The 24,352-nt window shown below is 43.4% G+C and overlaps 1 protein-coding gene and 1 long non-coding RNA gene across 2 annotated transcripts in view; both read left to right on the forward strand.

The window, feature by feature from the left end:
- The window catches only part of LOC135394432 (prolyl endopeptidase-like), an 88,436-nt gene that overhangs the window by 51,126 nt on the left and 12,958 nt on the right, over window positions 1-24,352 (forward strand). The window contains exons 11-14 of the mRNA XM_064625171.1: window positions 12,343-12,423; window positions 12,496-12,609; window positions 23,791-23,933; window positions 24,041-24,157. Of these exons, the coding sequence (XP_064481241.1) occupies window positions 12,343-12,423; window positions 12,496-12,609; window positions 23,791-23,933; window positions 24,041-24,157 (455 nt within the window). The remainder of the gene's footprint in view (window positions 1-12,342; window positions 12,424-12,495; window positions 12,610-23,790; window positions 23,934-24,040; window positions 24,158-24,352) is intronic.
- On the forward strand, window positions 1,161-5,068 carry LOC135394435 (uncharacterized). The gene is made up of 2 exons (XR_010422901.1): window positions 1,161-4,459; window positions 4,857-5,068. It is a non-coding gene; the product is annotated as an uncharacterized LOC135394435 (long non-coding RNA).

Here is a 24,352-nt window from a genome sequence, read left to right on the forward strand (position 1 = left end):
ACAGTACGTTGTGGTTTTGTGCCTTTTCATTACTTTTTTTTTGTTCGCGCCGCTAATGCTGACGGTGGTAAAATGGGCATGATGCCGCTGCCGTTCAAGGTTCCATCGGCGCAGGCGTCTACGCGGCATGTACCCATTTCTCGTTCTTTTCGGCGGCATACTATTGTTCTTTCCGGACGTCATGAGTGAAAGTGAACCAAAGAAACTTCGATACGCGAGCGCGTAGGAAAAAGCAGTCGAGGTTCATCCGGAGTTACGAAGGTAATGAACGCTCAGAGCGACACTGTGCACAAATTACGTGTTACCTAGCATTATGTAATGAATAAAGCTTGATATTTTGTGCCCTTGTTACCTTAGTACCTGTTTCATGACAAATGACGTTTTGCGGAACGCGCAGCGCTGGTAGTGCGGCGGCCATCTTCGTTTAACTTGGCGTGTTCCATTTAACGAATATCTCGATTTAACGAAACAAAGAGTAAGCATTTACAAATTCGTTATATAGAGGTTCAACTGTATTCGAATATATTCGATACTTTTTCGAATAATGCACGTTGTCTTTATCAAAATGACCGCTGTGCACATGTAATCAGTTTGCCTTTGTAACATCAGTTTAAAAACGTATGTCAATCCTTCGATTTACGAACGAAATTTTTGGGGAGAAATTGCTGAAAGAAACAACTGCCAAAGCTGTTTTCCGAGATGGGCTCATCGCCATCGCAAGAACTGCTGCACACGCGCCGCGTCTGGCGACACGCGCTGTGCCTAGTCAATCTGCATGCTGCTGGTGGTTTCTTGCTGACTTGAATGGCAACTGCCCGTGCTACTGATGAACCGAATGGGGCTTGAAGGAGCCTCATTTGGAAGTTTTTCATGCGGCGTAATGGAGAGTCAAAGTGTTCAACGTGTGGCGCCTTGTTATAGACGCCGACAGCAACAACAACTCCGCTTCTGAACCATTTAGGACAACATCCTTCTGAGTTTGAATGCTCTGAAGGTTTGAAGTCGCAAACGGCAATCGTTCATCCCGCAGTGAACAAGCTCCACACGCAAGACGACATTGCGCCATTCAGTGGTTTCAAACCGAAACTAGGACAGAATTCCTAGTGGGCTTGTTTGATAACAGAGAAAGTTGCCTCGTTCATTGTAAAAGGCATGCACTCCTACAGTATTGTTGAAGAACAGGCGTTCAGGAGTCTTTTGAACGGCGTCGTTCCCGAATATGTTGTGCCAGCACGTATGACTTTCTCAAGATCCATTGTGCCAGAAATGTTTAAGGAAGCTAAAGAGCACGTGGAGTGCGAACTGCGTTCGATCTTTGAAGAATCAGAAGTTATCCCTCTTCTGCACCGTGTGCACAGTGTACTCGAAAAAGAACTGGCATGTGGAGACAATGAAAGTGCCACCTTTGGAAAGAACTTGCAACTATCCTTAAAAACATGATTCCCCAGTTACAAGACAACTCCTCTTTGTGTTCTAGCTACTGTACTTGACCCAAGGTTCAAAGATATCTGTTACTTAACTGGAACAGAAAAGAGCTACATCAAGACACTGATATGCACAACTGCTGAGAGGGATTTTTCTGACCCTTTGGAACCTGCAAGATTTCTTGCTTGTCAAGAGAATGTAGAAGGCACAGAGAAGTCGGCTGTGTGGGGCATCTTTGAAGAACTGGCAACGCAAAAAGTGTGTACCTTCAAGTGGCACCAATAAATGACCAGCTGTGTCAGTACTTGGAGTCACCCCTTCTCCCTCGACAAGAAAATCCTCTATCATAGTGGGGTACAACTGGAAATCAGAAATCCCCCTTTTTGCAAGAGCAGCCTGAAGGTACCTCTCCATACCAGCAACGCAGGTTGACACCGAACGACTTTTCTCTACCTGCAGCAGCACTGTCACAAATCGTCGTTGTGATCTCTTGCCTGAACATGTTGAACAATTGGTTTTTCTCCACGGCAACAAGGTCTGACTGACAGAATTCGGGCAGCTTGAACTGTAGCAACAGTTGTATTTGTATTTTCTGAATTAAAGTACGTCGTGTTTTGGTTCCCCTGCGTTATTTGTCGTGTATTCGACTCGATTCGATATTTATTCGTATTCGATTCAGTGCCCTTTATTATTCGATTCGCATTCAGCATTCAGCACGACATGTTCAGCACACCAACGTGATATACAGTAAGCCCTCATTAACTCGAACTCACTTCTCTCAAAATGTCAGTTATCTCGAATTTTTTTTGCATCCCGATCCTTGTCCCAATGTTTCCTATGTATTTTGGCCCTTTTAAGTCGAAGTTTTTTTTTGCCCGAGTGCGGATATCTCAAAATTCCATCACTGCGTAGGTCACCGTACCTACTGCTGATAACGTGCATTCATCGGTCCCCCATGCTAGGTTAAGGTCTGTTATATACTGGTTTATTGAGCTCCGTGACAGCCACACTGGCATCGCGGGATGCGCGTGCAACAGTTCTATATTCGCTTCTACAACACGCATGGTGCGGAATAAACTCCGTTCCTGCTAACAGTCTCCTCACTGCCTGGACATTGATAAGGTCAAAGCCTCAGTCCTAGTTACTCACTCTCACCCTTGCAACATGCTGCCAGCTGCGGCAGGCTGACAGCACTGCCCTTTTCACCCAACGTCACTCCTCCTCCTCCTCCTCTGCATTCGTCAGTTTCGTTTCGTTCTTCGCACGTGATGGCTGAACAACGCACATGCAAGTCCCTGACTTTGGAGCGGAAGGTGGCCCTTATCAGAGGCCTGGCAGCAAGTTCATCAAGCATCTATCATGAACTGTTTCGTTCATGCGGGTTTCTCGTCTCCCATTGCCGTACCGAAGCCAGCAGACGAGTTCAGAGGCTGTGATGAATCTTGCATGTGATGCGCCTCGCATGTTGCGGGGAGATGACTTGAACATCGAGGATTATGCGCTTTACGACGGCGATGTTCCAGTAAGCGGTGAATTGAGTGACACTGAAACCGTTGAGAGTGCAGAATGCCCTTGGTAGTGACGTGCGGGGAGGAGCGTCTCATGCGTTGCATTGAAGTGCTTGAAAATGCTTTCTTGCTCCCAGACGCGAATGCCAAGCAGACTGCTATTACGGTGTTCTTCCCTCTCAGATGATGTTGAAAAATGAATGGTTTCGAATTGTTTACAAGCCCTATTACTGTAGGAACGTTTTTTTTTCTTCTTCTTTTTTACATTTCATAACATAGCGCGTTGTGGTAACATTGTGGCAACATAATTTTCGCTATTCTCTTAACGCGAAACCCCGCTTATTTCTAAAGTTTTCCCATTTTTTACGACTTCGAGTTATCGGGGGTTTACTGTATTAGCATTCCAATAGACTTCAAATGACATCATAGTGTTTGACAGCGCCACCAATTTGGTAGAGTTGAACTACGCTAGAAGTTAGGGGAGAACAAGGTCGCACCCGAAAGCCACGGTCTTGAGGGGATTACAATGGTCCCTGAAAGGGACGCGACCTTCGGTCCTACTTTTCTTTCAATAGGATGCAGCGAACAAGTGCCCATTCGTGGAACCCAGCCCTCCCCTTCCGATTTGTTTCGGTTTCAGTCTGTCTACCAATGTCATGGTGACGTTTCTCAGGCAGATGTCTATTGCAATGTCTTCACACCAGCAAGCATTTGCGCCAGTCACCATCACTGATCTCGATTGTAAAAGGCTGGATCGCGGATTGGGAGCGCGAGCGTGAAGAAACCGGCCGCCATCTTACTGTACCCACAACAGTCGCCGCAGCGATCATGGCAACTTCTTGCAATTACGGTCGTACCAACCGTACTGGCAAGGTTACAGGGCCTAAATTTATACAGGTGAGTCACTCTTCATCGAGGAATAAATAGGCGTCCATTCTGTATATTTAGTTGACCATTATGAAGTGTTTTTTTGCCCAAAACGAGCACTGGATGCAGGTTGCTTGATCGCTCTTCCGACGTTCAATCGAGCACATTTGCATTTTACCCGGCGGCAAATACAGTTTGAGTGCATAATATGCTTGAAAGAACACGTTACACTACACAGGTAGTGTTGTCATCAATATATGTGCAAGCACTCTAGCGCTTTTTTGCATGCATTGCTAGCATGGTACACGGTGTTCTCTGCGGAAGCAAGTGCCACATTCATTTCTTTGAATTACCTTCGCGCACAAGTTCGGTATTACGTCGTAATGAGACCACGATTGTCACCTTTTTTCATGTATTGGTATTGTTTTGTGCCTTGGTTTGATTTGTGACAAAGAATCCTATGTAACGGTGGTGTGGCGCGACTTGGATAACGCCTTTGTGTCTGAGTTGTATCGTCAGCTTGTTACGATAGTAATAATTTGTAGCGTGTCGTGCTATTTGTAGCAGTTTTTAAGGCAAAAGTGGTCTCTCAATACAGGTTTCGTCATGAGGGCTACCCAGTGAATAATCTGTGCAGTGTGATACGGCTGGGTGTACAGGTAAGTATCACGTTCCTCATCCACTGCTGGTTTCTACTTTATAGGAAGGAACAACCTCAGTGCACGCACTGTGGTTAGCCTCTCTCACTTTTGCATATTTTCTTACATGTTCACATCAGAAACACACCTTAGACTTTAGGCTCCTTCACCCAGCAATATAATAATTAGAGATTATAATTCTTTTTAGAAGAGTTCCCCATATTCTTTTTAGAATAGTTTTTAATCTTTTTAATTTTTAGAAGATACAGGGATTGTAAACCATGTTTTAAACTGATGTTTTAACATTTGTCCAATGTATATTCATTTTTAACTGGTTGCACCCGAACCAATGTTCTGATGTCTTATTTCCTTTGTTGTCGATGCACCATAAAAATTGGAATAATAATCATCAATGCAGGTTACTTCACAGCTGCCTCGACATACTCAAGAAATGGATGCAGAACCTGCGTAATGCCCACAAACTACCACAGCACCTCCAGAAAGTAAAGGCATATGTGTCACATCGGATTTTTAAAAGCATTCACAGTATATAATACCTTGTATGAACTGTTGTAGATCTAAGCAGCCTCTACGGTACACTCTCAGAAATTAAAACTTGTCAGAGAACTGTGATAATTGTTTTAGTTAATAAGCATGCACATATACGCTATAAGAAGAAAATTATTTATTGAGAATGCACTTCTCTGGCTACTCATGTTGTTTACATCTACTGTTGATCACATTCATTTATCACATATTATATTCTTATATATTATTATTATATTATCACATATTCGATCACATTAAATTTAAAATTTAGCATGTATGAGAAAATATCAGGAGGGAAGATGCTATTCATTGCTCATTCCAACCTAAAATTGAGAGAGCGCACCTGACCATTGTCATTCCTAAAATATATATTGCCATTGTAGCAAGGTCACAAAACAATAAATGTAGTCTTTTGCAACCTCCCTGCACGTTCATTGTATCCTGAAACGCATAAGTGCAAGAAATAAATCTTGAACTTGAATAAACTTGATGTTGTATAAATTTGACATAAAATGTTGAATAATATAATGAATGATATAAAATATTGAATAAACTTGAACTCATATATTCTGCATAATGTAAAAACCCCAAGACTAGGGAACACGAAGGGACAGACACAGCACGAAGTCTCAAACACAGCTGAAAATTTTACTTCACAAAACAAGAAATATATACAAACAGAAGGGAAGGGAACACTATTTGAGAACAAAATAGGAGGTCATTTCGGGGGAAGCAGCAGTTTGTTCAAGGCCGGACCGAGGATTACGGAAGGTTTGCTGACACAGTTCCCACAAGAAGTTATGAAAAGGGTCTCTCTCAAAAGTCTTCTGTGGGGGTCCACTTCGGATGCCTTTACAATTGTTTCATCCCATAGAGGGAAGCAATCTGAGCATTCTTCCAAATGTTTTGCAATTTCAGAGTTTGAAGCTTTATTTTTTGCTTTTAAAGAATGCTCTCTCAAACGATCATTTAAGCAACGTTTTGTCTGACCAATATAACAGAAACCACAAGCTAAGGGGATCTGGTAAACAACGTTTGAAGAACAGGGGACAAATTTATTCCAGTGATTCTTGCAAAAAACTTCAGGTTTGGCGAAAGGCGTGAGGCGGTCAAGACGGAAGTTGTTCCTGAAAACGATGTTGATTTGAAACTTCTTTGCAATGGCTAACAAGTTGTGAGACACTTTGTGAAAGAAGGGTAAAGCCACCCGTTTGGGGACAGAGGGCTTAGTTTCAGGTGAACCAGGAAGCAAGGTGTTTAACAAAACATCTAAAGCACCAAGTAACATGTGATGGGGGTAACTAGCATCATTCAAACGGAGAAGCTGACTTTCCACAGACGGGACTCTCAAACTCTGAAATTGCAAAACATTTGGAAGAATGCTCAGATTGCTTCCCTCTATGGGATGAAACAATTGTAAAGGCATCCGAAGTGGACCCTCACAGAAGACTTTTGAGAGAGACCCTTTTCATAACTTCTTGTGGAAACTGTGTCAGCAAACCTTCCGTAATCCTCGGTCCGGCCTTGAACAAACTGCTGGTTCCCCCGAAATGACCTCCTATTTTGTTCTCAAATAGTGTTCCCTTCCCTTCTGTTTGTATATATTTCTTGTTTTGTGAAGTAAAATTTTCAGCTGTGTTTGAGACTTCGTGCTGTGTCTGTCCCTTCGTGTTCCCTAGTCTCGGGGTTTTTAATTATGCATCATCTTCACCAGCTCGCTTGCTTCCTAGCCATTTTTTCATTGTCGTATATTCTCTTTACTCATCATCAGTGATCTTCATTACAAAAGCATATCGTGTTAGACTTTTTTGTTTGCGTTTCACATACAGGGTACACGAGAGCCAAAATGACAAAATCACAACTGTTTCAAGCTCCAAATAGTCTTGTTGCAATTTGAAGACCATACGTGGAGCTGCATTTTTTGGAACATGCTCCACATAACAAGCATGACAAAGTCAGCACTGGATAGCAGGACCCCGTCCCCAAGCAGCTTTTCTCACACTGCAGTTGTATTCAACAAAAGCTAGCATGTGAGTGCTGGAGAAGGACATTGAGTTTGGCACAACCGCGCCTGCAAATAATCAGAACAAAGGAAGAAGCAAACAAACATAGAAGGGCTGTACTTCAAAAAGGGATAAGTCCTGTGTCTCAAGGAGGTGTTACCACTTTCTAAGTAACTTAATTGATTAACATCACTACCTGATTAACTGTCCTAACGAGTGTGATCTAATTGCGTGAAGTAATTATTTGGGCTGCTTCGGTGTGTCCATATTTGCGAGGCAAAGCACTGCTGTCGTTTACTGAAAGACTCTTTCTAAGGCGATGCTTGATATAAATCATACTAAACGCATACACGGCTAAAACAACGGCTGTGATCTATACAGAACGATCTCTTTCTGCCATGCGAGTATATCTTTTCCCGGACCGCTCTTTATGGAACACTTTTTGTCCAGAACGCAGTACGGGATATTATATACATGGTTGTTGTTAACCTCAAGTCGTTTCTTGTTGAAATATTGGCTGGGAAACGTGCTGTAGTACAATCCCCAGCGCTGCACCGCAGTGACGGTCTAGTTTCGGAATGCAAAACATAACGTAATTAAGAATCGAACGGCAGGACACCTGTGAAACACTGTTAGGATACATCAGTATACTGGCACCTTACAAAATTGTGTGATGACAAACAACGATCAATGCTTGCAGCGCAATAAATACTCACAATCTCTGTTGCCTCCCATTGTTTTCTATGGGCGCGCACAGCACTTTAGGGCCCACCAACATGGCGGCCCGAAGGCACGCCTCTCCCCCACGAGCCCCTCTCCCATGCGCGATCCAGCCTTTATACATAGAGATCAGTGGTCACCATGCGGGACTGTCCAAAACCAGAAATTAACCATACATTATGAGCAAATAGTACCTCAGCAATATTCATTTTAAAGAGATTTGGAATAGGATTTGTAGAAACAAGGGGTATAGGTAGGAAATAGGATAAGTAGTTCAATGAGCAGCGCGTGAATTGTCTGCTTTTGCGCAATCGCAATCGACATCGACATCACTACTTTCACTTTCTCCATGCTTGTTGTGCAGTCGTGGACGCGGGCTCGTGTCGTACTTTCGAAAGTTCCTTCCCTATGTAATTTCGGAGGTTTCAGAGTATTTAGGGTCGGCGTCTACGGGGGGTGACAATAAGGGGGCGCAAAGATGACGGCCAGATGGCTGGGAGTTTGCAGTGTTTGGTTTCCCACAAACCGATGACGGCAGATCATAAAATGCACGCTCTTCTAAACCAACGTGCGATTGTGGCACATGAAGTAAACATTTTCGTTCTTGATCCACATGACAGCCTACAATTTGTAGTTTTGGCCTGTATACCAGCTTCTCAGAACGTTTTGCAATTGCATGCCACTTGCGCCGTGGTCACCGCTATTGTTTCGAAATACAGTGCTGAAATACAATGGCGGCTGGATGATTGCACTCTTCACTCTGGCATTGCACAACAAGTTTGCGTCTGCCTGTCACTGTCAAGTGCTGCTGCTCCTACTATTGCACATTTGCGTTCTTCCCTCCTGCAATAGTTTTTGCATGCTAAAAGCTGTCCTGTGGAGCTGTAGGCGCAGTATCGTGACCCCACTGTGAAGAATTGTGTGCACGCATGGCAGCCTGCAACCGTAGTTATGTCGCACGACGGTAAAAAAAAAGTGTCCATCTGGCAGCAACCTTCGGAAGCGTCGCGAAGCAGCTAAGCGAGAGCATGAACTGCTTGGTCGAGGTCTTTAAAAATTTCTTCAAGGCAGTGATGATACAGTTGCTCCTGGAGGTAGGCAACTCACTGTTGATATCATTGATAAGAAGTTGTGTGGTACTGGCGGGTGGGGGGCACAAATCTCGGAGTTCAGACGTACATCGGATATCCTTAGGACTGCCACGTGTTGTTGGGGCATAGAGCACTGCATGTGTCAATTTCTGGATATCCTGAGGATATCATTTCCGCCCTAAATTTTCTTCATCCATGCTGGACATCAGAGGGATATCCATCAGACAGGCAAATCCGACTACGGACGTTAGGACATTAATCGTACATCCAATGGATATTCGGTGTTGTTGGGGAACCCTTCAGCATGGTGGAAGACCGTGGATTTAGGGCTTTTGTAAGAGAAGCGGTACCCGGTCACGATATACCGTCAAGGACTTCGTTTTTGAGCACTGTCGTGCCGCGCATGTACTGCAGCACAAAAGAAAAAGAGGAGCGCCAGTTACAGAAGGCTTTCGCCGACTGGACGTGTGTCATTGTGTTCACCTATGACATGTGGACATCATGAGTGAACCACAGCTTTTTGAGTCTGACTTGTCACCTCATCACTTCCACCGCTCTTAAGCATGCGACACGTCACCGAAAGTCACACTGCTTCAAATATAGCGGCAGCCCTAGAAGAACTTTATATATACAGGGTGTCCCAGAAAAACGTGTCATTGAATTCTAATAAAAAAACTAAGCCACCTAGAATCATGCGGTCATTTGTTCTTACTAGGTTTTTGCCACCTCCTGATGTGCATGTCATGTAACCTTAGTTATGTAAATTTTTGTGAAGTGAACTCTGAAATTTGCCAAGTAAAGGCCACTTTTTTACCCCACCAACATGAAAAGCGTGCCAAATTTAGTCAAGTTCGTGATAATTCACAGTGATATTCGGGATCTATCCTATCGGCGAAAAATAGCAGGACATCATGCTTCTTGGGGCACTCGAGTAAACGCGTGAGGACTTTTTGAGCGCCGTCGCTGTCAGTTCGAGGAAAGGAGGTTGGAAACGCAGCCCCCAGAGTGATTGTAGAAAAAGTGACTGCACCTGAAATTGGGAGAGGGAAGGTAAGGTCCCAGCCGAGGCCGGACGCGATAAGCTAGCCCTGTGTATCTCGTTCTACCATGCTGGTGTAGGCTGGGTTTCCAACCTTCTTTCATCGGACTGACAATGATTTCTCTAGAAAATTCATCACGCGCTATCCTCTGCGAGCTCCGTATAGCATGGTTTTCAGCTATTTTTTTCGATACGATAGCTCCTCAATATTCCTGTCAATTATCATTAATCTGAGTAAATTCGGCACGATCTCCACATTGGTGGGGTAAAAAAGTGACCCTTACTTGGCAAATTTCCGAGTTCAGTTCGCAAAAATTTACATAATTAAACTTAGGTTACATGACATGCACATCAGAAGGTGACAAAAACCTAGTAAGAACAAATGCCATTGACCGCATAATTCTATGTGGTGTAGTTTTCTTTTTTTAATTCAATTACACGTTTTCTAGGACACCCTGTATAGTGGGGCATACCTGAAAATCCAAGAGTGTACATTGTGACTGACAATCGCCGCAACATGGGAGCAGCTGCGAGGCAGCTGCCATGGTCTGAGAAGGCATGTTTTGCTCACACACTACAGCTGGCCATCTCTGATGCCTTTGCAGAAACTCCAGGTGCTACAGTAGTTTGCAAGAAAGCAAGGGCAATCGTAGAACACTATAAGCGTAGCCCCTCAGCCTCACACAGGCTTGAATGCCTGCTCAAACAAATGAACAAACCTCAACTGTGCCTCATACAGGACGTTCCAACTCGGTGGAACAGTCAGTACTTGATGCTGGCAAGACTTTTAGATTTGAAGCAACCCGTTGCAGTTTAACTTGCAACTTCTACTAATACTTCTGTTGACTGTCTGACAGCAGAGGAATAGAAAGCTGCCTCTGACCTTGTTTGTGCACTGAAGCCCCTGTATGAGGCCTCCAGTGCAGAAAAATATCCAACACTGTCATATCCATAGATTGAGAAGTTACCCATCAAAAAGAACTCGTTACAAGTTAAGTTACCGTGTGAAAAATGTAACTAAGTTAATAACAAAGTTCTTCAGCCTGAAACGTAACTCGCAGTTACTGAGTTACTTAAAGAAAAGAACGAGTTACTTCCAAGTTATTTCGGACACAAAATAGCATTACGCAGGTGCAGCGCGCATGAGCAGTTGAGTTAGACCTTGAATTGCCTGCGGAGGAGTGCAACATGCTTAGATTGTTTTCATTTATGTCCAACAATAGACCTCTCCCTGTTTGTAAACAAATGATGTCATAGTGTTCAACAGCGCCACAAATTTGATAGAATTGAACTACGCTCGAAGCTAGAGGTGAACAAGGTTGCGCCCAAAAGCCACGGTCTTGAGGGGATTACGATATGGTCCCTTAAAGGGACGCGACCCTTGGTCCTGCTTTTCGTTCAATGGGAGGCAGAGAACAAGTGCCCGTTTGTGGAACCCAGCCCTCTCCTTCCGATTTCTTTTGGTTTCAGCCTGTCTACCAATGTCATGATGGCGTTTCGCTGGTAGAGGTCTATTCGAACACTTTGCATCTTATACTCCCTGTGGGTGCACAATGGTTCAGCTTCATTTCAATGGCAGCGGTTCTTACTTCCTGAATATTACTACTTCCTCATTGATTGAATATCACGTTTCATGGCAAAAAATGCCAATTCCTATTTTAAGGGAACGCGAAGTATTGAAACGCTCCGTTCCTGGGCGACATACATCACCGAAAGTTGTTGGAGGTGCTACTTATAAACTTTTTTTCTGCTCACTGTTCACAAATTTTGCATTTGGAGTAACCAACAAGAACGACATGGCAAAAATTGTAAATGTAAAAATCTATGAACAGTATTAAATAATGTGCTAACTAGTGCAGTACAACAGCGTACAAACGAAACACTGACAAGTGGTTACTTGTCAGTGTTACTTGTCAGGTTACTTGTCAGTGTCAGACTGATGATACCACATGCCATGCTCGGATCATCTCTCTGCTTCATAACGTCTGCTACAATTCGATGTAAAGCCTCTTACTGCCACGAAATCTATGTTTTTGCAATCCCGGCGTTTGTGCCTTTCATCATCTTCAGTCTCGACAATAATGCAACACACATTTTTTTATCAAGTGACATTATTCTATCATTATCATCGAGTGACATTATTCTATCATTATCATCAAGTGACATTATTTTATCAAGTGATCAGCTAACTATCATAAGCCCTAGTTTATGTTACAGGATTAAAAGTTCTTTAATATGCCACATAAAATGAGTTTTGCGCTGCAACATCGCTCGTAGAAAAGCACCGTGATCGCTGCGCTGTGTCCTAGAGAGGCAGCGCATCTTGCGAAGGGTGCCAGAAACAGCTTTGGTCTCAGTACCTTTGAACAGGCATTCTCAAGTATAGTAGGCTATGGTACTTTCTTGCCTGACTTAGCTGCAAGAATGCAGTGAAAGCTTGCTGAAGAAGGTCTACCATAACCCATATATGCAAAAAAAAATTGACTCGTTCTATATTTTCAGGTTTTCTTCCTGTTTGCATCATTCCTCACACCCGGCATCATCTACCATTGTGATCTCACTCAGGAACCTCTCACACCAAAGGTAAGAAATGCTGTCAGTTAGCATCAGAATGTCTAAAATATTTATTGGAGAACATTTTCCATGCTACTATAGGTTTTTAAAGAAATAATACTCCCTGGATATGACGCCAGTAAATTTGAGATCCTGCAAGAATTCTACGAGAGCAAAGATGGGTGCAAAGTTCCAATGTTCATTGTGAAAAGAAAGGTATACCTCCCTTGCTTGTCTGCAGTTGTACTAAATGCTTGTGTTCTGCCTCAAGATCTTGAGTCTGTCTACAGTGACAGCAGATTTTGAATCCTTAGCACAGGAACTGCTGTACACAAACTTACCAAATACTTTTGCCCACAGATGCAAGTAGTTGCTTTCGTTTTTCGTCATTTTTTATGGAGGGGGCGTTGAGACTCCTAACATATTAATTCGAACGAGAAATATTATACTTATGCACTTGACATAGACGCTGTAATCACAAACTAGCCTTCATGCATTATTGAAGCATATTAACCACTGTCTACATGGTACTGCTACTTTTAGGACTTGCTTCTTTAGAAAGTCATCACTGGCATACTGTTTTTCACCTACAGAAGTGCTCATTTGCCCTCTGTTATCTTTATTAGAGCTGTGCAGATATTCGAAACTTCAAATTTGAATCAAGTAGCTAATGCTATTCAAAGAGTATCTGTACGCGATTTTGAATATTCGTAGTTTTCGAATTTGTTTCAAATATTTTCTGAAACAAGGTGAAGCACCTCGGTCCTATTCTTGTCAAAGTACTCGACCTCGGTTACTTTGTGTCTCGCCTGTAACTGGTCGTTACTTGAAGAAGGCGTAAATAACAGAAATGAATATCATGCGCCCTCAACCAATGGCAGAGTTCTTGATCGTGCAATCTTTGTGATAAAGTAGATAAAGCATGAAGAGTGCAAGATCAATTGCTCGACTATTAGTTGAGGGCGCGTGACATTCATCTCTGTTCTTCATGTCTTCTTCACGTAACGTCCGATGACAATCGAGACACAAAGTAATCGATGTCGACTACTTGATGAGAATATGGCCCCAGGTGAAGCTTTGATGCAGTTTGACCTGATAGCATTGCAATAGGAGTGGCAACGTGTTGCATTTTATGCTAACCCAAACATAATCTTCTCGATCAACATTGTCATCGTTGCGTTCCGTGGGGCGGCTATGCGTCGATGCGGTGTCAGTGCAGAGTTGATAGCAGACTGAAAGCAGGAGCATAGCATACTGACTTTGTGACACTGAGAAGTCATTTCCATCACTCGCACAATCGTGGTGTTGGTAAAGGATACGGCTACACATGGTATGGGGCTACTTCCATGTTACTTACTGTGTATCTCGAGCATCCCAGCGACATTCTCCTGGTTTTGCGCTAATGTTGAGGCGGGAACAAAGTTCCCAGCTTGCTGAAGCTCTGCTCCACATCAGCAGATGAGACTGGGACTTTCAGCAACAGTATCACAATCTGAGAGGGTGTTGGAGTATGTTGAGCTAGGGCCTCCCAAAGGACTATCGGATTGACTATTTTGGTGCTGGGTTATTTCCATTCCTGCCAGCGTCCTTCGGGGAAGTGTAGCGTACATTTCAGCATATTCGAATCGTTACTTGTTATCCGTACTTGTTATCCTCATGATTCAGCCTCAAAATCCTGTTTCTCTGTAGCACAGAACGAGTTTTGCGACTATTGATTATTTATGTGCCATTTACAAATGATAAACATGCATTTTTCTGTGAGGAGTAACCAAATCCACGTTTCTCTGTGCCCAAAATCCATGTTTTTCTGCGACCACGGAATCCTAGGATCCCTGGTCAGTTCCCTTTCTACGTACATTGTACGTTAGAGGTCCCCAAAAATGTATGCACAACTTCCAGAGCTCTACATGGTAATAAAGGGAAATATTTCTAGTTTGTAAAAAGTATAGGAAGTACAAATGCAAACAAACTAGAGAATAATAAAAAGAAGGATAGCACTGGCTTACATAACAAACAAAGTAACAAAATTCGTCTGGACGTTTCGACGTCTATGCAGACGTCATCATCAGCAAAGAAACAACAGCGCGTGAGTCCTTAGGTCTTATAACAATCTGGCAGTGGCCCCTTATGGTTGTTACAGGAACTCTTCTCATAGTGTATGTGCCATGACTCAAGGAATCTTCTCACCTCGGTTTAATGCACCTCGGTTTACCGCAAACCCTGTGACACTGGTTCGGTTTTAGATTTCCACTCCTATCATGCACCAGAACATAAAAGTGCGGCTGTCAGGTCACTTTTTAATCGCATTGACGCGTTTGACATGTGACATTCTCTCTAGAAATCATTACCCCCATCGTTTCGTTTCTGACACAGTGTCTGAGTCCACTTGTAATAACGGCGAACGGGCTGCCCGTGACAATTTTATTTGCATCCCATATGTACGCAAACTCTCTGAATCAGTACGAAGGATACTCAAGCCACTTGGCATTTTTACTGCATTTAAACCCCGCCGTACTTTACGCACGTTGCTTTCTCGCCCCAAGGACTCTGTGCCCCATTTGTACCAATCGGGTGTCGTTTACCGAATAGATTGTGACGGTTGCGATACGTGTTATGTCGGTGAAACAGGAACAAAGCTGGCCACACGACTGAAAGAACACGAAGCTCAGATAAAGAAGCCTCCAGCTGATAATCACTGCGCAGAACTCGTGGAGCATGTGATAAAAAACCAGCACACATTCAATTTCGACAATGTCACCACTCTGGCACGTGAACAAAGATGGGGAGTGAGAAGATTCCTTGAGTGGGGCCACTGCCAGATTGTTATAAGACCTAAGGACTCGCGCGCTGTTGTTTCTTTGCTGATGATGACGTCTGCATAGACGTCGAAACGTCCAGACAAATTTTGTTACTTTGTTTGTTATGTAAGCCAGTGCTATCCTTCTTTTTATTAAGCATGATTCTTGGCTTCTGGTCTATTTTAAACTAGAGAATGCACATCCCAGTGATGTAATGTTTGTTCCAATATCCGAAGTGGAAGGGGTTATTTTCTTTGATATTTTATTCTGACTGATAAGCTGAAGGCTCACCCATCAGGAGCAGTACTTCTAATGCGCACAAAACTGTGAAATTGAAAAAAATAATTTGAATTCAGTTTTGTGAGATATTTGTATTCAATTCGATTTGGGAATTTTGGTATTCGCTCGGCTCTAATCTTTATCAGTGAGTGTATCTACTTTTGTTATGCAAACTTGTAAGTGAAGTAGCGTGAGCTCAATCACAGTTAATTAGTGGATACATACACTCAACTTTCTGTGTATCCCCTGGGGGTTCACCTTCTCCAGCCTACTGTGTAATGATCTCGCATGAAGTAACTTGGAGGCCACGGAGGTATGACAAACCAGTTTAATGCTGGTCATGGCGAAAGAAGACTAGGAGGTGAAACTGCCCATAGAAGCAAGTGCCGGCATGCGACTATGCGACCAGAGAACGTCACGGTGGGGGAGAGAAAAGTGGCAGTTGATGGCTTTACGCAAGAGATGGCGAGGCAGCGCCATCTTCTGTTTTGCACTTTTGCATGGAAAGCTATGGGAATAGCCATGCGAGTCCTGTGGCAGCCTCTACGGATGAATACAAACTGATGAACGTGAACGATGTTTATCTTGACAATAAACATCGTGCGTTTCAACTACATAGTGCTTCTTGTTCAGCGAAATCAACTGTAAACAATTCTGTTCGATCGTCTCTTGGTTCTGTCGAGCAGACGACGGGAGCGCGATGACCGCGAAAGCATTCATCGTTTTACTTCACATGTTTTAACCATGGAGAAACTTTCTCAGTGGTTTTAATGTGTTGCTTTTTACACTTCTTTGGACTGTATCCGAAATTAGTAGCATTAGCGTCCGCCTTCCAAAGTAATTGTGAATAGGTAAAAGGTAAAAATACAAAAACACTGTAGGGTCCATAAGGGATGTACTCAGAACAAAATTCAAACTGTTAGGTGCATCTAAGTGTAATGACGAGCTTTGGTGTAGAATCTGCATACTGGCCTAACAAAGTGCTGACCCAATTGCAGTAATGGTTGCTGGCAGAAGTGATTGGCCAGGAGAACGGTACAACCGCTTCTTCGTAGCAGACGATTGCCGGTATGAAGTTTTAAATCATGTAATGTAAGTAGATCGAATCAAAAATGAGCAAAGATGTATGTATAAATAAAATGCAATTATATAATGCAAAATCCTACGTATAAGGGTCGTCCTTCTTGCTATTTTCTTGGTATCACGGTCTTAACTAGGCCTAACGTTAGCGATGAAACATCCCATTTTCGCGTAAATAATGATGGCGGAGCGAAAGTTGAGGCTGATTTTGCAGATGCGTACATGAGGATATATACTCACAGTATGAAATTAAAGTAGTCTGTGAAAATTTTTTGTCAAGAAATCTCCGCTTCGCCGTTCCAAGCACCATCCTCCATCTTGGAGAAAATTTGGTGTCATGGCAGCTCCCATGGAAAACGGTAACAATGAAATGCGCCTAAGTTTGATTGACAGGTCGAGCCTCTTTTTTAGGCTCCTCCTAATGGCCAGACTCCCATTGGCATACACGGCACTGTGGCATGGAGCACGCACTCCTCGTATATACTCTGGTTGCAGGAGAGAGTGCTATTTCACCTCCTAGTCTTCTTTCTCTGTGATGCTGGTAAGCAAATGACCCAACAACAACCCACAGTAAGGGAGACACAAACTCGCTGTAAACCTTTCTGAGCAATACTGACATAGAAATGACAGTGTTCTGGGTGACTTTTAAATTAGCACGGCACTTTTGTGGAAGAACTTGTGACTTTTAGGTAACTTTGGCAAAGTTACTTCTTTTTGCTTTTTCTTTTGTCTTTTGCGCTTCTTGGCCACAAAGAACGCAGGCTAGTTTCTTTCTTTTCATTTCTACCAAAATATATGTAAAAGAAAGAAAAGCAATAGCAGTGAACCCGCTGCTTGCACGTGCATGGTGCCTGCTTGTCTGCTCCCCTTTCTCGTTGCTGGGCAGTGAATGCTACTAAGCTTTGGATGAGTGTTTCAGAGTCAGGTGGCAGCAGACCATTCATTTTTGCAGTGATCTGTGCATTTTTAATGGTGGAGGGCTTCGTGCAAAGCTTAGAATGCCTTGGCCACACTTGGCAAAGTTCTGTGAAATGTGGGAGGAAGGTGGTAACTCAGAGAACTTGAAATTCTGATGCTTGTTTTTGAACCCCATTGACAAACTACATTCGGATGTCAGTGAGTGCGGCTGACAATTTGAGCCTCGCTCTAATCCAACGTTCTTGAACGTTGCTAGTCAGCAACATAAAATCTGCTTAAATCTAAGCTGATTTTACATTGCTGATGTAAAATCTGCTGTCAAAATCTACGTGACAATCTAAATGTCAATCTAGATTGACCGGTTAAAGCGTGACGCTTTCCATTCCTGTAAAAAAAAAATGTGAGGTTGACTTGCGAATTTGAGGGATCAATTGGGAAAGTTCAATATCTCGCAAAGTAAATTTGGGGAAAGTGCTCGGAAGTGATGACAGAATCTCCCCCGAGATAAATAGTGTTGAGCCCCATAGTGCTCAGACAAGTAGACTTTTTATAACTACTTTTTTTGTGTGTGTCTGTGTGTGTGTGTGTGTGTGTGTGTGTGTTAGGTGAAGCATCCTGTGTACGCAGTGCTGTTGTCACTGGTGCTGCATGGTGGAACAGCTCAACAACCTTTATCAACAACTTATACAGTGGAGCTAATAACATCCCAACTCCAGGATGGAACCTGCCATAATACATCAGTACTTCTAGGAATGATTCAAGTCATGTGATCGCTATTGGCCTTGGAACCTTCAACACCACTACGGTGTTAAAACTTTGGGAGCAGCTTGTTGTCATCACCATGACCACCCAGTGGTTGCAAGTTAGCATTTGTAGAATAGGATATCCATGGAAGATGAGTTCCCAAATGTTCAAAAGGACGATGGGGCTGTTCCGAGGGATTGGGTAAACCAGTAATAGAAGATGGAGTAATGTTCTTGCTATTGACGTGAAAGTCATGTAGACAATAATGTAAGTCCAGCTGGAACATCTGCAGGTCCTATCCTATACAGGGTGTTTTTTTAATTTGTTGCAGAATTTTTATTAAAGGGGCACTAAAATGCTAAACAAGTTCACTTCAAATTACGTTACACGCTATGTCGATTTCGTACTTGTTATCATGATTCAAAACTTTGATTCCATTACGGAGCTACAGTCGAAATTATACCGGACCCTTTCTTGCTTCGGCGCTATGCAGTGAACGTGGTTTCAGCTCGTGCATCTGTGTTTTTAGTCCATGCTGCGCATGCACTTGCGTGCCACGGCATGGAGCAGTCTAAGCGAAAAACACAGCGCGCGTTGCGAAGCGGACTGGCGTCGCTATCCGAAGGACGTGAAGATAAATGTTGTCAGTGGAACATTCGCGAGAACTGTTGTGATCTACAATTCAGTGAATCGGTATTGAAAAATGCCGCAGTGCGCATCATGACGCGCATATACGGAACACTATGATCGGACCCGTTCCAAATCCACACGGCCACGATAGGCATGCGCGCGTTTCTCCTGCTTGCTGTCTCATTGGATGCCGCCAATCTTTGCCTCCTGGGGATCCCATTCGTTGCCGCCAAAGACGGCTCTGTTGTCATTGCATGTTTCTTCTAAACGGTAATGCTGTGTGAACTAATTTAGCTTGCATTATACTAATTGAAACACGGACTTTCATTTGAGAGCAAGTTGTTTTTGCATTTTAGTGCCCCTTTAAAAAAAACTAGCAGAGCAAAATAGATGCTGCAAAATAGAGACGAACATCCTGTAGGACAGCGTATGCAACTACTGGATGACTAACTAGCTAAAATTAAATAACTACCTTGTTAATTAGATGTTTTCTGGGATATGCTAGATAGCAGCATTGGAGCCAGTCATTAATCAAATCCATCGTCCTTATTAAGCACCCTGGGAAGCGAATATACTGTGAGATAAATTGCCAAATTTTGCTATGCAGATGAGCTGAAACTAGAACTACTCACCACTCGAGTGCAGAGAGAGCGACAAGCAATCCATGTGAGATGGCGACATGCTTTGGAGTGATGTGGCTGATTGGAATTTGCGCTAACCTGTTGGCCAGATAGACTGCTATCCAACTCAGATAAGGCGAAGTTGCATTGTGTCTGTGCTTGAAAAGCATGTAGTTCTGGTTTCGGCTCATTTGCATAGTGAAATTTGAAAATTTATATGTCAAAGTACGTTTGCTTCAAAGTATGTTCGCATGTTTGTATGTATGAGTTCACAGGGCATTTAATAAGGACCGTGGATATGAATAATGACTGGCTCCAATTCTGCTATCTCGCATTTCCCAGAAAACATCTACTTAATAAGTTAATTAAATAATTTTGGCTAGTAATTAGTCGTCCAGTAGTTTCGTATGCTGTCCTACAGGGTGTTCACCTGGCCATATAACCCACCTGCTAAAACGGCGTCTATTTTGCTCTGCTAGTTTTTTTTTAAATAAAAATTCTGTAATGAATAGAAAAAAAAAAAGTATCTGCACCACTAGCTTCCAAATGCAGTGTTGGGAAGGGGTGCCTATGACATGGCTGTTATAATCTAGTAGGTCGTGGCATGCACACACATAAAAGTGCCATCATGCACCACATTGTCAGTCAAATAGGCAATGAGTTGCATGTGTAAATGGTTTATCTGCATTCACCCAGTCGAACCTCGTTATAGCGAACTTCGTTACAGCGAATTTTCGCTTGTTGCGAAGTTGATTTTGCGTTTGGTTCGCCACGCTTTGTTTCGATAGAGTTATATTTTGTACAAAGCAACTAAGCTATTTTCTGTGGGTCCATCGGTTATTACAAAGTCGTTTAGTTTTCTTCTCGGGCACTAATCTAATCTTGGCCTTCCGATGAATCACTAGCAGAGGCAGAGACGCTTGTCCTCATCTTTGTCGGAGATGTGCTCATTCCTCCTTGCAGCACCCCCACCTCTGCACTTAATTCCTCTCCCCATGGCATGCACAGTTCGTTTCCTGTGTGGTTTTTGCACATCAGACACGTGAGACGCAAGACAACGCGATGACCGGCAAACGAGTAGCTTTGTCCTTGGAAACAAAGCTGCAGATCCTGCGAGACGTGGACTGATGCACAAAGAAGAAGAACGTTGCAGAGAAGTACGGAATTCCTGCCAATACGATGTCAACAATTCTGAAAGCATGGGAGAACATCGAACTTTCTGATGACGACATCATTGCCAGAGTCAACACGCAGCACAGAATGGACAGTGCGGAGATGGAGGAGACGTTCAGTGACAACAATGGCGACGAGAGAGAATGCATGCAGAAGTGTCAGATTACGAGCTCCAAGGCTCTGAACATGGCGCAGGCATTAAAGGACTTCCTTCTTGAGAACCGAGCGTCGTCAGAGGCCGACGTTTGTAAAGGACTTAGTTGTCTCAACAAGGTGGGCAAGATTGTCATACGCAATCCCATCACGACTAGACAACAAACAATAAATGATTATTTCAAATAAATATGCTCTGTGCAATGCTTCTCTGGGGTTCTGAGTCTGGTTACATCTTATTATAGTGTTGCACGCGGTTTCGTTTGTACTTTAGCAGCGATATCAGCTATTTTTAGTCATGTTCTGTTAATACGAAATTCGAGTACAATGAAGAAATTTACCAGCGGCATGGCCGAGTGGGCTAAGGCGTCTGCTCGTTGGTGGTAGCCAAGGTCGTGCTGAAGACTGGGAGGTGGTGGGTTCGAATCCTACCGCCGACTGTGCTGTCTGAGGTTTTCCCTGGGTTTTCCGAAGACTTTCCGGACGAATGTCGGCACAGTTCCCCCTGAAGTCGGCCCAGGACGCATACTAACCCCCCTGTCCCCCACTCCTTCCTGCTGTCCTCACTCCATCTGTCCACGTCTGTACGCCGCTCATAGCCACAGTTGCTTCGCGGCGCTAACACGCAATCAAAAAAAAAAAAAAAAGAAGAAATTTGCAGTTCGACTGTACTTTGTATCAGCTTAGTTTTGGTGCAGCGAGGAGCGAGCATGGACCAACTATCAGGATGATAATGTTGTTTATAAAGAATGTCATGGACATCCTGGAGCTCTTAGTGCAGCTTGGTCAAAATGATTAAGTGTACAGAAAGATGTCAGGATGTTCTCGACTGGGGGGGGAGGGGGAAGGCTGCTGCACTCTGTGGTGACCAATGAGAAGGGCTGTTTTGACAAAGAAGTGTTGTGGTAGGTGCAGCAAATTCACAAACGATCCCCCAGAGGTACGAGAAGAGGCACATAAAACTGCGCAGCTCTTCTGACATTGTGGGGACAAGAAACCCTCCTTTTACTTCGTTGGGATTAAGGGAGTTACTTTCCCAGGAACAACATGCCATAACATTTTGGTTCTCTACGGTGGCATTTGTTTGGTCTTGAGTTGAAGGTGCACCCAAATGCTGCTTGAGAGTGCCAAATGTGGTCAGAAAACTATGAAAAAAAAATGTCATGGTGAGAGCAAAGGCAAGTTTTCTAGCGAATACCATGTACGACAGTACCCATCATACCTTGGGTAGTAGCGGGAGTGTTACATTGCTTAGACGACATTACATCAAATACAAGAAACCATCTTTTATGGTGCAAGCTCTCTTCAGCTTGTCTTCTACCATAGGGCAGACTTCTACCACTACCCCTATCAGAAATCAAGAGACCAAGCATGTCCTAAGCATTGAGCAACTCTTCTTTCTGTGTGATTTTGTTGACCTGGTAGAGGTCAATGCAAAAACAAACACTGCTGTCTTTCATTTTTTCAAGAACCACTGAGAAAAGATGATATCTCAGAGGCTACATGTTGATTGGACTATGCTTTTGGGCAGCATCTGATTGATTTCTTTCTCGATGACTGCATGTTCTAATGCCAAGACATAGTGCAGCCATTGATGCAGTGGTTCGTTCTGTACCTACACATGTCTCTGAGATGATTCTGAAAGCAAAATATAGTAAAAGTGCTAGACTTCGTGGTCTCAATAACCATGAATTTCGACAGGAGGCCATTTGGGAAATATTTCACAGGACCTTAATTTCGCGGTAACGTTGATGAGGTGTCACTTACTTTGTGTGATTTTAATTTTGCGAAGTTGAAGAAAAAATGATATACTCACGAGAATTACTACTTACACGGTATGTCTTACCGAAACCAAATAGGAATAAATATATATCTAAAAAGAATGAGAGCTTCATACCTGCCAACTCTCCCGGATTATCCGGAAGACTCCCGAATTTCGTTCAGTCTTTCGATTGTACGGACACGCCCTCCAATCTCCCGGAAAATTGGGGCATTGGGCTTTTCTTCTTCATTTTCCTTTAAAAGCTCCTCAAACACATTCCTGAAGAACTAGACAAACGTGTTTCATGGCATGACCATCAGTGGCTGAGGGCGCGCCAGACCGAGTGTTTCATTGCGTCCGTGTTTCTTGAGAAGACGTGTTATCATCCTATCGTCGGTACACTCTTAAAAATGAACTTCACCACATAGCACGCTCCTAGCCAACCATCATCCCGAATGACAACGTTCTCGCCCTAGATTTGTTGAAAACGGGAGGAGGAGCCTATTTTGTGCCGTGCATAATGGCACAAAATAGGCTCTTCCTCCCGTTTTCAACAAATCAGGGGCGAGAATGTTGTCATTCGGGTTGATGGTTGGCTAGGAGCGTGCTATGTGGTGAAGTTCATTTCTAAGAGTGTAGTTGCGTACGATAGTTTCGTCACCTCCAATGGTGCTCTCCAAAAAGAAAAAAATACCTACAGGTGTTCCTCACGCGTGCCAAGTGCCTTTTCATGGGTTTTCTGGTTGAGCACAACCAGCCGCGGAGCGTAGTGACCGCATGTGACCGCCGTTCTGAAAGATGTTCCTAAAATGTGACGAGGCGAAGCGCCACTGGTGTGGACGGAAGAAGACCACTGCCATCATTGATGAGATGTCTGCGGCCGCGCAAAATGCAATGTTGGAGAGTATGAGACAACGCGTCTTTGTAATTGTGGTTGACAGAAGGTACGATAGCGCATCGCAGCCCCACCTGATAGTGGACACTTATGACGTACAGGAATCGCGATACAGTGGCAATGCTATTTCAGGTGCACAAAATTATTGCCCCAATTGCCACAATTATTATTGTGTACTGTATAGCTTACCAGAGGGAGATAAATTAGTTGTGACTTCTCTTGTAGTCATAAGCTGTTTGTAAGTCAAACTTAATGTACTTTGCATTTCCCTGGAGGAGTTCATTCTAAATGGTGTAGTAGTGTTTCATTACCTGTAGGTCCAAGTTCATGATCTTATTTGTCTAGGAATTGGCTGGCGAAGCTCCTTGTCTACTCTATGGGTATGGGGGATTCAATAACAGTATCCAACCTTTCTTCAGTGCTTCACGCATTCTTGCCATTCAGCACCTGGGCTTCGTCTATGCTGTTGCCAATATTAGAGGAGGAGGGTATGTGTCTTAATTTACTTGTGTGTCACCATGTTCAAGCTATCTTTAATACTTAAACTTACTAACTGACTGACTTAAAAACTGACCTGTATAATGTTTCGTATTAGAGAGTATGGAGAAGCATGGCACAATGCTGGCCGCCACTTTGAAAAGCAGAACACGTTTGATGACTTCCAGTCTGCAGCCGAATACCTCATCGACAAGAAGTTTACCAGTAAGAAAAAGTAAGCACTTTTCTGGCGCACTTTGAAACTGCATGAATGGTTGGTGAAGAGTCACACGTCAGTTTGTCTTACTGGCAAAATTTGTTCTTGAATACACGAACCCACCTATTATGAGAATTTTTTGGCAGACAATAAATGCAATTTTAAGGGCTGCAAGGCAGCTAGGTACAAGTATAGTTGACAGGGCGTCTACCA

Source organism: Ornithodoros turicata, chromosome 5, assembly GCF_037126465.1.
Source record: "Ornithodoros turicata isolate Travis chromosome 5, ASM3712646v1, whole genome shotgun sequence".
In the NCBI taxonomy this organism is placed as follows: Eukaryota; Metazoa; Arthropoda; class Arachnida; order Ixodida; family Argasidae; genus Ornithodoros; species Ornithodoros turicata.